Consider the following 14,284-nt stretch of genomic DNA (forward strand, 5'->3'; position numbering starts at 1 on the left):
ATCTGCTCCAGTCCATCAGGAGCAGCCCAAGTGTCCACATACCGAATAGGTACCACCGGAGGGGTCTTCTCCCTCTGAGGAGCCTGCTGGGTCAATGCGGTCGCCATGTCCTCCCCCACCCCCAAACTCCTGAGTGGTCACTGCCTTTGTTGCTGCCTCTGCAGCCATATATCACCTGTGGGTAAGGACACCCGGGGCGTTGTCATGGCGGACACTTCCTTCGAGGACCCACTCTCCTTCAACACGGTCATGGTAGACGTTGTCAACTATGTGCCCATCGAGGCCCTCGTTGATGGCGCCAGCGTTAACTCAGTTGACCTGGCAGGCTGTAAGATCTTAGCTTTGACGAGTCCTCTCAGGACTTGTCCCTCAGAGGTTTATCCGCTGACACACAGAGTTTGGACGGGGTTAGGGACTTTCTCTTTCGCCAGAAGAAGTCCCTTTCATCTGAAGGCTCACCATGGAGGCTGATGGTGATGGCAGACGCGTTCTGCCCGAGGCGGAGCCCGCAGTAGCGGCAAACCCAGCGTAGACATTGTTGCAGAGCTTGGCCTTCTCTTGGACCCCCTGCGAGCGGGGAACCCTCAAAGGAGCTAGATGAGGCATGGCCCGGTCCTAGATGAGTCATGGCCCTGCCCGGAGGCCGAGTCAGTGGCCTTGCTCGACTAGAGCCATGCTGACAGTCTGCTGTAGTGGTCTTTCTGCGTTCTCATCGTGCTCCGGATGCAGGCAATATAAGCATTTATGATGCCTATCTTCCACGAACACATTTCTTAATCCACACTTCACACAGAGTTTGACGAGGCTTCTGCTTTCCTCCTTCTCCTCAAACATGGCTGAAAGGTGCAAAGTGGAACCAAGGCCTGGTCTTCTCGAAACTTCGATGACGATCCGACGGTGTGTGTAGGGGGTGGGTGCGCGTGTGTGTGTGTGTAAGGGGTGTGTGTATGTGTGTAAGGTGTATGTGTGTGTGTGTGTGTGTATGTATGTATGTATGTGTGTGTGTGTGTGTGTGTGTGCGCTAGAGGGGGGGGGGGCAGGACTGTCTGGTCCCAATCCACTAATTCTGGCTCCTGAAAATCGGTTGCTGGGCAGATGTGGTGACCAGTGGTTTTCCAGAATTGGAAAACTCCCGACGGTTTGAATGTTTCAGATCCTTACCATTTGTTAGCTTGGGCTTGCTCCAAGCCTAAATCTTAGATACTCTTGCAACTGTTCACCTGATCATCGTTAGACCCAAGACTTCTACGAAGAAGAGCAAACTGCAGATGAAACATCGACAGCCCCTGCAGCTGACCAGCGTAGACTCCACTGATTGACCGGGTGAATACCAGCTCCTCTGCTTGATCTCAAGAAGACCCTTGTTGGTGTTTCGACCCTTGGAGTGGTGGGAATGCCTGTCTCGACCCCTGCTCGAGGATCCGTACCTTCAGAGCCTTCGAAAGTTTCCCCTGGAGCAACAGGTGGACTGACCAGCTCTCTACTGGGCTGCGTCACTGCAGCCATTGTTGTTCTAGTAGAGCCTTAGAACCTTGCTTGTGGCATAAGCTAGATCTTTAGCCTATGCCACAAGTTGCCTACTCCTGCATTGTCAGCCATCTCACTTCAAGAGATGCTGTGCTGGGTCTGCTTTCAGTGTTCAATGATGTACAATCTTAAGTCACTGCTTGAGCGTCATGCCCTTCATTGGAACACTCCTTCAATCCTGTGAAGTGTCCTTGGAGGTTCTGCACTGCAGAAGTCTTTTATCTTCCTTAATTTTGTATTTTCAACTGGAACCTATTACTGTGCACTGCAACCGACCGACCAAAACTAAATCCCGGCGCTGAAAGGGACTTCTGGACCCACAACCCCTGGGCCTTCCCTCAACTGTACCAAAGGCAGAAGGTTGTGTTCCCAACGGATTCCGGAAGACCTCCACTGGTGCCTAGACGATTCGAAGTCATGGGGGTAAGTTAGCATCTGTTTCTGTCACACCCTGTCCTCTACATGGTACCATTGGGCATAAAGTCCTGACCCTAAGATTGAGGATCCTTTCCTAGGCCGACCCTAGTGAATAGGATTGAGAGGAGTACTTACCTGAACTTTACTAAATACTTATCTAACTTTGAACACTTTATAAAAGCACCACCGCAGCCCACTGCATCATTTCAGAATGACCGCACCTGAAGAAGCTATACTTTGGAACTTGTGAATTTTGGGCACAAGACTCTATACCATCTCTGGGTTGGACTTATTAAGATAGAGGGAAGCTGTAATTGTGTTGGCTTTGCCTATTTTTCCTTGCAGTGGATTGCACTGGTAATTAATTCAAATGTGTATACGCATATGTGTATACACTTCGTGTGTAACTGAAGGCCTAATAAATAACAATTTTTATATACTTACTGTCTAACCTGAATTAATGGTGCTGCTCTGTGTGGCCTCATTGTGGCCCTAGACCACACTCACACTTTTCCTGAGACTAAGCAGCTACCTTACCGTGGGTGAGTTTTGGCTACCCCCTGGCTTCCCAAAATCCTCCTACCAGGGATGATTTTGGAAATCCATCTAAACATTTGGCTTGCCCCCTAGAAGGGAAAATGTTGATGCAAGTCCGCTGCTGAAAGTCTATTTATCAGTGTACCCAGAGCAGGAAGATGGAGCCGGGCCATGGAATCTGCACTCTTTGATGTGTGGGAAATTCTTTCAGCAAAACATTAAAAAAACTAGAACTAAAAGGAAAAAGAAATATTTACGTGGGAGAGAGAGTCACTGGCTCTTCTTGCTCCATCGGACACGGCCGATAAGTACTCACTGTGAATGTAGCTGTTTATTATGCATCCGTTTGCAAAAGATGAAACACTGCTCTCACATTATTGGAAATATTTCTCGGTTTTACTTGGCAATAGCATAAAAAGGTTTCAAGAAAGCACATTTCAACAGGAACAGCTGCCCCTTGTGACACTGCCCCTGATTAGGAAAGCGGAATTCAGATTTAGCTGCGGTTCCAGAAGAGCAACTGACAAGGCACATTACAAGATGCCAGTGGAAATATGTTTGCTTGGCTTGGCACATGCATTCCCTCCACTGGACGAATAGCTGCAGGAAATCTGATCAGATAAAGAAATGACAGGAAAGTGATGGAAGGAAAGGAAAGCAGAAAGCAAAAATCTCTGATGAAAGCCTTGAGAACCGCGGGGCTCTCCATGCAATCTTACATACCTCTTCGGCTGTGACCATGGCTATCACGTTCACGCCTTGTTCCCACACCATCTGCCAAAAGTCATGACACGTGTGTGGCAAAGGCCCCTGGGTGCCTATGTAGTGCCACTCTTCTCCGGCTATAGTGACCTGGGAACAGAAAGAATACAGTTCACTTCGCTGCAGTAAATGTACTGACATGAAAGGCAATCCGTTTCATTTCGCATTTAACATAGTGCCGATGCCTCACATGTTACCTACTAGAAGAATGCTATGTCCAGTCGGAGCTCTGTAAAAGATACCTTCATGTTTAATCTAGATCACCTTTTTTTTTTGCTGAACACCATTCGCTGTTAACAGTCATGGGCAAAAAACCATGGCCATTAGCAAATGTCATTACTGCAGGTTTCTGGTAACAATAGGGACTTTATTGACTTAGCTGACATATTAATTTCAAAGTGCTGGGCTGGAGAGAGCCAGCATCCACACCCGAGAAACTCTCACCACCACGGCGACATAAAGGAGCGGTACAGTCAGCTACTCGTCGCGGTGCCAAGCAAGGTACGATCGAACTATTTGACATGATATGATCCGATTTGATCATTATAACGCGCCCTTACACAAGTGTTTCTAGGCGCCACAAAACAAGGACAAGAGGCAGTGGGATGACACGACACACGATCTTACTAGGCCTTGTGGCATACAGATCTTGCAAAAACAAATAAGTGCAGGGGAGAGGGTGTGGGGAGAAGTGCAGGGAAAGAGTACGAGGGGAAGTGTAGAAAGGGCAGCAGGGCTCTACACAGATGCAGTCCTAGCCCGCAAGTGCTAGGTAGGCAGAAGGCAGTGCAGGGTGAATGGTCAAGGCCACAATGGCAGGGTGCAAAATGTCAATGCACATTTTTTAAATTAAGCCCCCACATCCCATTTAACCACACATTCCCTGCTACGCCCCAACCCCAACCTGCCTACCTACCTCTGTTCCGCTGCGGCTTAGGCGTACGGTCAATATTCTGCACGGCGACCAACATGCAGAGTCCAGACCCAACAGCAGCACATGACAAGTTGGACTTGGGGTGGGATCTCAATCGCTCTAAAGACCCAAACTCTACTCAATTGGTGTGACCAGTGAGCTTGTGGAAGCTGTATCAGCGTTTGCATAGAGGGGGGGGGGGGTTCTCCCTCGAAAGAGGCGCTAAAACGAAAGGGCATTTCGGCACTGTATATGCTGCACAGTTCCCATTCTACACACAGTCTCAATTTGCACAAGGGCGGAGATTAAAAAGAACCATAATAGAGCACGTAGTGCAATGTGCAGAATGCCAATTAACACACAACAGGGATCCATAAACGGAAGCATAGACTGCCTGCTCAACAAGAATGGAAGCACATCAGTTTCAATGTCATGGTATAGGCATTGCCATAATAGTACGAGGTGGCCTTAAGATGGCAACAACTAGCAAATGCTGTTATTCACTTCCCATGCACTGCCATAATATGTCCAGGCACTATCTAAAACCTATAAGAAAGCAAAACGTTTGGCTGTGCCAATGCTAGTTTTTAACAGGAATTCAGTGCAAGGAACACATTCAAGGACACATATTGCAGATAAAGGAACTTGGCCGATGGCACACTTGGTTACGAGAGTTTTATTACACTAGGATCTGGACTATAGATGCAATTAACCCATCACCTTACCTTTCAGAACCCTGCTTATAAATAACACGTGCATCCCCTTAAAAGCACACAGGTAGCCCAAAGAGCAGGCGTGTGTTTTTGGCAGGCAGGGGAAGTAAGTGGGTGGGAATGGTCATTGGGTTGGTGAGGAGCCAAATACCACTTAAAGGCTGTTTACCCCTCTGTACAGCACATCTCTCGGCTATCTTCACTTTCCAAACTGGTAGTTTACGGTTATAGGCCGTGCTTAATGTACGACATAATAGCCATATTTTAAAAAAGGGAACAGACATGAGAACACACCGACAATTGCATTTACAATCGAAGCAATGTGTCCAAAATCATGCTGAGGCAGCTCTTTTCACTTGGGATCTGCATAGTGTCAGTGCAAATAAATGCACTTTTTTTACCCTAAAGAATTCAAGAGCATTAAGGAGTTCTCTTGTCTCATTAAAAATCGAACTCCTTTGGGGTGCTATCACTCCAATAAAACACACTTGTGGGACCAAACGCCCTTTGATTGGTACTCAGAGACACCAACACCTTCTAGAAAAGATTCAAGTGATTTTTTTTTTTAAATACGAAGGAGGTTGGTGCATCTTTTAAACAGTCACCGCCTTCTGGAAATAAGAGTGCAAATATATCAGGTAAGTGTAGAGTGTTCTACAAAGAAGATGCATTGAAGCATCAGCTTGCGGAAGGCTGGGCACTGTAAAAAGAACAGGAATGCGGACTTGGTGAGTGGTGGGGTTCAGGTCTAGACCAGATAACAAAAATAAGGATGTGATGGAGAGTTCGGTGGGTTCTAAGCAGTTAATTGATAAAAGAAAGACGTGACGATTAGAACCCAGGTAACCAGGTTCTTAAGCCAGCAGCTTAGCCACTAGACCAAATCTCATCACGAGGATATTCACAATAAGTAAAAAAAAAAAATGACACACACCGTCAGACATGCCACTCACCCAGGCGCACAGTTTAAATAAAGTAACGTCACATCATGGAGGAGATTCAGTTTCATGCATGATATAGTGTCACCATGGGAAAAATATTGTTTGCAGGAGCTAGTCTACCCTTCAGGGAGTTTCAGATTCTGGCTTGCATTTGGCACAGCACATTTAACCGCACGCTTGCCTTGTACTAAACGTGTATTTTTCACAGACTAAAGTACATGTTGATCTTGAGGCATTATCTTGGGTCTGGAGAATGTACAGTGGGAGTCAAGAATCTCCAAGCATAAACTGGCTCACAGTTATCTAGTGCGCAGCAAGTTATCTTACCATGCAGACTTCGTGCGTAAATGCCAGCCTCCTGGCACCAGAAGGGACAGAAACATTCCCAAGGGAAGATGATGATAGGATTGTGGTGTACGAGCACAGCGCGCAGCAAACTAAACAGATGCTTGGGGATGCAAAAACTAAACTACCTTATACAAAATAAAAAAAAAAACAGATATTTCTTCTCAGGGATACTACATACTGTGTGAAATATGCCTGTAACTACAAATACAATAAATTACTTGCTACAGATTTGAACAAGACTTGCCCTTACTCATATAATGTAGGACATCACAACTCTCTGAACAAAGTCTGCATCCGAGGGTGGCCCAGACCATGCTACTTGCAGGAGGTTTTCAATCCAAAAAAGGGAAATATTAGCAAATCGCTGAGTAAACAAATGAATACTGTCAAGTCATGTCACTCTATCTAGAATGGGCATGTGCACTCACGCAGCCACGTTTCAAGTGTGTCTCCTCCTTCCCAAATAGAAGGAAGAGCTGTACAGGATGTGACAGCACGGCTCACTGCTGGAGAAAAGGCAGAGTGAGAGGCAGAAAGAGCGACTTCTAGCATAATGCTGGCATATATCCTGTGTGCAACATCCTGAAAATGATGCACAATGGCAATGGTAGCATATATTTATGCAGCTTCATGAATGTGATTTACAGTGACAATGCTGGCATATGTTGAGGTTGTAGCTTCATGAAAATGTAAAATACTCATGTGTTTAACGCTAGGAAGTAAATTTATTTTATGGCTATTTTCTCTGAAAAACAGTGCTGTAAAATGTACCCCTTTAACTTATTTGTGTTGCTTAGGGCTCCCTCACTTCGCTCAATTGCTGGTGCTCAAACAGGAACTATTTACCCTCTTTCAGTTAAATTCATCAGCCCCCACTGACGTTCTTGACTTTTTGAATAATGAATTGTCCTAAAATTGTTTTTATGAGCTCCTCATTTAAAATGAAATTACGAGTTCGCTGCAGAGTTGCTTCATTTATATGATTAGATGTATTTTTTAGCTTGTGTGGTTGGCTTAGAAAATGTGTCTGTAAACTTAATATTTTGACCAGAATTGTTGTAATGACTGCCCAGAATTAGCATCCGTGACAGGTGGCTACCCCACCACAGACATGAGAAGGAGTGAGAGAGCGAGAGAAGGACATGGAGAGAGGCCAGGTGGGGAGACAGGCAGGGAGTAGAGAGGAGGGACAAAGCGCGAGAGTCAGAGATTAAGAGAAATACAGAGGAATAATTCATAGCTCATGGAGTCAGCCTGTGGAGGAGGGCAGAACATGGGGGTAAACAAATTCCAGTGAAAACAGCATCCAGTGGAAACACCCCATCAGGCAGAGTTTCAGGAACCTTGACCTGAGGCAGAACAAAACAGAAAACAAGTTGTATTCTTTGGTAAACAGGTGAGAATTACAAAATAAGCAAGAGCCAGATTTTGCTTTGATATTAGTGCATTGGTAGTTCCAAAGAGTGCACTAAGGCAGTAGGATTAAGGGTGCTCATGAGGTGGATTGCAGGAATCTCAGATTGCAGGAGGTAGTGTAGGGGAGGTATCTGCTAGCACTAGCTGAGAGGCAGCGCGTGCACCAATTTAGCGGAAGAATAGTACTGCAGGTGATTTTTATACATTTGATTAAGGATGCATTGGTTTATCTTGCAGGTCTCTGCTAAGCCTACATATGATCTGTTTTTTTCTTTTGTACCCCTTGGCCCCGCTGCTGACCTTCGCAGTCTTGAAGTCAAAGGAAGTGCAGGCCACAGGGGGCGGCTGGATAGACACGCCCAGTGATCAAGAGTGGCAGCATGAACACCATGCCCACCCTGCGCTACAGCCAGTGCTGTGTTAACTTGGCATGATGAAATAGGGACTATATATAATATACTGAAATTTGCTCTGGTATCTAAGAATTATGGAATTTGCCCTTTCTGAGCACACTTCTCATAGTGGAAAAAGACACAGATGTGCTAGTAGGAAAATTTGAAATCTGGCAGGGCTGTATATGGGAGGACAGGTCCAAGGGACCCCCCTCCCCTGCAGTCCCTTCCTCGTTACGTCCATGACTCGTCAGGGCCCCCTGCCGCCAGGGCCCAGGTGGTGGGTGGACCACTGGCTGACACATTCACCAGACATACTGTATTAGGCTAGGTCCTGGAATCCATTTTGAAAACCAGAACGCCATTTTAAGACATGATTCTTAATGCGCTGCAGCACGGCCTCCACCTTCAGAGAATTCTCGCCTACCCCTGTTGCCTCTGCTCCCTGGCGGATCCGCTGAAAGCCCGTCCCCACGAACAGTCGGACATGAGCTAGTGCTAGAGCAAACACTGTATCATTCACCTTCCGCAGTGCATCATTATCCTCCGCGTGACCCGGGTAGCGGGGCCGGCTCGGAAAAAAACTGTAAATCGTCCCCGATGAAACAAAAGCCTCAATCCTATACCAAGAAACTGTTTAACTATATATATATATATATATATATATATATATATATATATATATATATATATATATATATATATATATATATATATATATATGTAATGCATCACAATAATATCCCTTCTGCACAACCCCCTTGTCAAAATCTACAGACACTGTAAGAATAGAAGAATGTGTGATTATTTGACAAAATGGTCAGGATACCCAAACCTCCTCAGTTATGTACAAACACCCAGTGCCCCTGGTCTCCTACTATGTGCTTCTCTAGGGGTAATGTAAATAGAGCAATACCAAGTCCTTATGCCATGACTAACCTGATGCTGCTAGAGTGCAAAGGAACATAAGCGCGACAGTACTGTGAGCTCATGTAAATTGCCTAAAGAGATACATAGAATGCAATCAAACGTGAATGTATGAGTTTAACATGTATTACTGCTGTCAACCATAGTGGTCTGTTGTTCCTGCGTGCTCCATCAACCCTAATGCTACCTCACGTATCGGGTTTACCATATAATGCAAGAGCTGCTATTTTTGCAAATAACTCACCCTGTAGTGATTAATAGAAACGTTGGTATAGTTAACATATTTGAAATGACTATGTAAAGGTGCAAACGATGTAGACGTGTAACCCTTTAGAAAATCAATAAGCATTATACATTATACAAATCCCTTTGTTTTCAATATAATTTGCAGCATATGAGGAAAGTATCATCGTGGGCATATCCAAGGTCACTTCCCCTCCCTTCCCATTGAAGCCTGCCAGAGAAAGCAAAGGCCCGAGCTACACTGCCTCACCTCCCCCAATTCGGCTGGAGCCGCTTCAAGCATCCATGTTTTCCCCACAGCTCACATGGCCACGGCCAGCCACCTGAATTATTTACAACTTAGCAGTAAAACCTGGCCATAACTAAAGGCCAGAGGTGCCCCCCTCATAGGTCCCATGGCCTACCAGTTCACCCCAGATTAATGGGGCTTGTAAAATAAGACACCTAATATTGCGCCAACATTGTGTAAAAGCATCTGTCATTACTTCTAACGAGACCTAAAACTCAGACAGCTCACCCCGTGGCCTGAGACCCGACCCCATGACCCATGATACCTAGTCAACAGGAAAACAGTAACCATGTATTGATGTATCGTCAAAGTATTCCACCCAATGTGCATTCCTCCTGTGTTGTATTAACCTGTAGAATAACCTATTGTAGGATTTACAGCACAACTGACATTGCAGTATTGAATGAATGGGGTGTGCATGGCCATTAGGGCAGAAAGCCAAGAAAGACGTCCATCAATGACACTGACTTCGCCTGGCCTGGCCTGGCAGCACCTCCCGGATGAGCCCAGCTGACCTGCCCAGCCCACGTTGGCACCCGGCGTTGTCCACCAACCACGAAGCGACACATCACTGGTGCACATATAGTTAGTCGACGCCACCCAATCCCCATGAACATGTGCCCCCTATAGTGTGTAGGTTCTTAGGACACTTTTCGTAAATATAAACGCCTGTCTTTGCGATTGTCAGGCAGAGCGCTCCCGGAGTTTGCAGAGTTCTTTGCATGCCCTATTTGACTTAGATAAAACTTCCATTAAGCTCACCCGCACTTGGTCCTAGCCTTATTCCCATTTTGGGAGAGTTTATTATTGCCTCTCATTGCGGGAAGGGTCGTGCTATTTGGGGACGCTCGCCTTCAGTGGTGACCCCGAATGCATGATTACATCTCTTAATATATCCCTTCCGTCCCCTCTGGCACGAAAATCTCCGGTCAAAAAGGGAGATGCACGGTGCACCAGCTCCGGAAAGCTACCCGCCTACGGCGACTGGTACGCTTAGAAGTGCGCACTCAATAGAGAAAGGGTAAGGGATCCCGTTTCAAAAATCCCCTTTGAGTACCGCTCGCCGGAGCTGGGGCTGGCCGTTGAGCGTGTGGCAGCGCTGCCTGGACGGACCCAGTTCGGAGACTCTCGGTTCAAGACGGGCACGTGAGTATTAAGTGCGAGTGACCGTAAAGGGAGTAGGGGGAGGGAGCAGGACAAAAAACGAGGTCATTTAAAAGGAGACACTTTTGGGACCACTAAAAACTATTCTACATTTTCTTTACTTTTTCTTTGCGTATGGCCATTACGATCAAAAGGTGAAAAGAGATAAAGAGACGGGAACCTAGCTTTGCAAGGGGGTAGAACGCGGCGCCGCATAGTGCTATCTTGACTAGTACTGGGAATATATGAATAAGTGGAGAATAAGATAAAGGTGTCTGGTAAAAAAGGGAGAGACAGTGAATATATTAGTAACTGCTATTCTTTCATTCTTTCTGGGTCTATGAATAAAAATAGGTTAATACTGAGCATAAATAAAAAAGACTCAAGCAAAAGGGGGACCTCATATCAAACAAAGGAAGAAGGGGCCAACTAGGGAGGGAGGAAAAAGATTAAAGGTTAACTGTCAATAGAGTGTTGACTATCACTATATATGCATTGTATGTGTTAAAACGTAGCCACGTTATGATGATTTTAGTGAATGGTAAAATGTGTATGATTATGGTGTGGTCATGGTAAGTGTGACCAGGAGACATTCTAAGGTGGTAAGCCCAATGAATTAAGCTGTTTCTTTTGAATAGTTGTGCTGAAAATATTAATGGTGTGCAAAAGGTGGTTTGCTCTTGTATGTGCCCCCTAATTTATTTAAAGTATAAGCTGTACACACCCACTCCTATATTGCCCAGGTGTTGGAAACGCACAGGTTTTAAAAACATACGTATAAATAGTGATATATAAACCAAGCACATACCATGGGGGCAGAACCACCCCTGGCCCATATTTGTAAAAGTTTACCTGGGTATGCTGAACGCATCAGAAAATACCACTATCAGTGGGTCACAGAGTTAAAAGGAGAAGGGCTGCCCCAAATATGGCCAGAAGGAGGATCGTTCGACAAAAATGTTCTAGATATGGTAGCTACCTGCATTTTTATGAAATATAAGGGGAAGCAGTTCCACAATAGGAAGGAGATATTAGATATCTGGAGATTGTTTGAAGAAGTGCCCCCTCTCAAAAAGGAGTCAGGGACCAATTTGCCATCTACCACAGATAACCAATTACTGATACCTAAAGATGATAAAGAGATGATAGAGGATGGAAAACCAGGTGAAGTAACACGGTTGTACCCTATACTTAATAAACCAGTGCCCGCAGAGGGTTATAGTGACCCCACATATGTGCCCCCAACTACAGCTACAACGACCCATGGCCCGACTGCACCCCCACCATATGAGAGCCATAGACAGCGAGGACAGGTAAGTACACCCACAGTAGATATAGGAAAGCTAACAGAGGATTTAGACTCCAGGCTCTCATTGGCAAGAGAAGAATTATCAAGAATTAAAAACATTTGTGAGCAGAGTGGGACTAATGTTGCCCGGCCAGAGCAAACGCCAAGGGCACAGGGCCATGACAAGTCAATTGAGGAGGGGTGGAAGAAGGGGGAAATATTGTTCAGAATACAAGTAGAGCCCACACGAATAATGGAAATAGATGAGGTGAGTGAACATGCTGATGATGAAATAATGGTCACAGGGGGTAGGGAGGACTTGTGCGGTGATGTGGAGGACGATGAAGAAGAAGGTGGGAGATTAAGTGCAGCAATGGGAGGAGAAAGTGGGTGGATGGATGGTGCATCTTTAGGGAGAACAATGGATGAGGAATGGACAGGACGATTAAGGAATAGATTGGGGAGAATACCTCCACTAGGAAAGAAAGGAACGAAGGTGAGTACAAGCAAAGTAACAAAGGGGAAGTTACAACTCCCATTGATACATAGGGGAGGGAGGGAGACCAAACTACATACCCTGGGCTCAGATGGATAAGGCCAATTTGTTAAAGCTGTTACCACCGCTGTCGCGAGGGGCAAGTAAGTGGATATATACATTCGAGAAGCACACAGCTGGAGTACCCTTGGCGGTAGGTGATGTGAAAAGTCTGCTAGTATCAGCAGTTGGGGACCAAGCAGACAGAGTGTGGGCAAAAGCTGGTTTCCCGGGGATAACACTAGATTGTGACCGCCATGATGGTGCCACCTTCAATACAGTGCGTTCACGAGTGTGGGACGCATTAAGAGAAACGTTTCCAGACACCCCAGACTTACAGTCAGTTATGCAATGTACGATGAATGATGGGGAAGATGCTGTGGATTACATTTTCCGGGTACAGGAGATGTGGAGAGCGGAAACGGGCACGCCCTGGTATCCGTCAACATCATTATTTTATTTCATAATAAAGAGAGGGCTGCCTAAAGAGGTACAAAAAGCACTTGACAAAATTGCAGGAATTGAGGCGAAGGGGTGGCCCGAAATACAGAGCATAATAGTCCACCACTACAAAACAATAAAACAGCTTGAGAAAGAAGTAGCACAAAAAAGATTGGCAGATGAGGCCAAGTTAGCACAAACGAAACTGGTGAAGGTCGCTGCAGCAGTAGCCGCGCTCCCACATAACAGGGAGGGAGAAGAGGAGGAGGAGGAGTAGCAATACAGGGGAGGATGGCAGCGAATTGAGCAGGAGCAGGGCAACCACAGTGGAACGGACAGGAGCCGTACGGAGGTCCACAGTGGCAAGATTGGGCCCCTCGAGGGGGACGAGGTGGGTACAGGGGTCGCAGAGGGGGTGGGCAGGGGTACGGTAGTAATGGAGGCTATGGGGGGGCAAGGTCCCAGAGGTGCACAGGGGAGCTGCTGGAATTGCGGGAGATGGGGACACTCCTCCCGAGAATGCAGGAACAGACCAAACAACGGATTTCAGGAGATGGAACAATACGGTAACCCCCACCCAGGGAGCCCATTCGGCCTTCCAATGGGAAGACAGCAGAGGCAACAAGAGCAAGGGTACGTAGACCAAAGACTAGTTCAACCCAATAGAGCACAGAGCCACCCACAGAACGACAAACCTATTCAATACACACCAGGAAACCCTTTCTCAACAGTTGCAAACGGGGCACCTGCCCCAGCCCCCCTACAGTGGTGTGGCAGTCGTGTCAGGCAATGTCTTTAGTCAAGGGGGAGCCATGAGGCAACCAGCATAGGACAGCCCACAGGGAACACTTGCATGTCCCGTTCTATCTACCACCTACAATACAGCGGAGGAACCATTAGTAGGGGCGCAGATAGGAGACAAGCAATTCATATTTATGGTGGATTCGGGAGCCGAAAAATCATGCATACGTGAAGGCCGGTTTCCGCTATCTAACCGTAGGTTGGAGATGCAGGGGTTCTCTGGGGCTGTCGTTGAAGTTCCTTACACAGAAGATTTGGATGTGATAGTGGGGGGTAAAACAGTGAGGACACCCCTACTCTACTATGAACAGTCACCGATAAACTTGCTCGGAAGGGACCTTCTCAGCAAGCTCAATATGACTATATCATTCATGGAAAGAGGAATAGTTTGCTCCACCCCAGGAATATCCCCTTTGCGCGTAATGCTGGTGGTACATGCGCGAGCAACAGCACCAGAGATACGTGGCATGCCGGTAAATCCAACTGTGTTTATTGAAGGATTGAAAACACTAGCCCGAGTGGTACCCGAGCTAAAAACCTAGAATGGCGGGTGCCAACAGAATTCATATTCCGCCCAATAGTACGCCCACACATTGCACCTGGTTCAGTGATATCTCTAGATTTGCATGCTGTACAGATATCAGCCAAAAG

The 14,284-nt window shown here is 46.4% G+C and overlaps 1 protein-coding gene across 1 annotated transcript in view; it reads right to left on the minus strand.

The window, feature by feature from the left end:
• PTPN14 (protein tyrosine phosphatase non-receptor type 14) overlaps positions 1-14,284 on the minus strand; it is a 1,387,330-nt gene that overhangs the window by 65,806 nt on the left and 1,307,240 nt on the right. The window contains exon 17 of the mRNA XM_069608563.1: positions 3,205-3,333. Within this exon, the coding sequence (XP_069464664.1) occupies positions 3,205-3,333 (129 nt within the window). The remainder of the gene's footprint in view (positions 1-3,204; positions 3,334-14,284) is intronic.

Source organism: Ambystoma mexicanum, chromosome 4q (genome assembly GCF_040938575.1).
Source record: "Ambystoma mexicanum isolate Mex_15411 chromosome 4q, UKY_AmexF1_1, whole genome shotgun sequence".
Lineage (NCBI taxonomy): Eukaryota > Metazoa > Chordata > Amphibia > Caudata > Ambystomatidae > Ambystoma > Ambystoma mexicanum.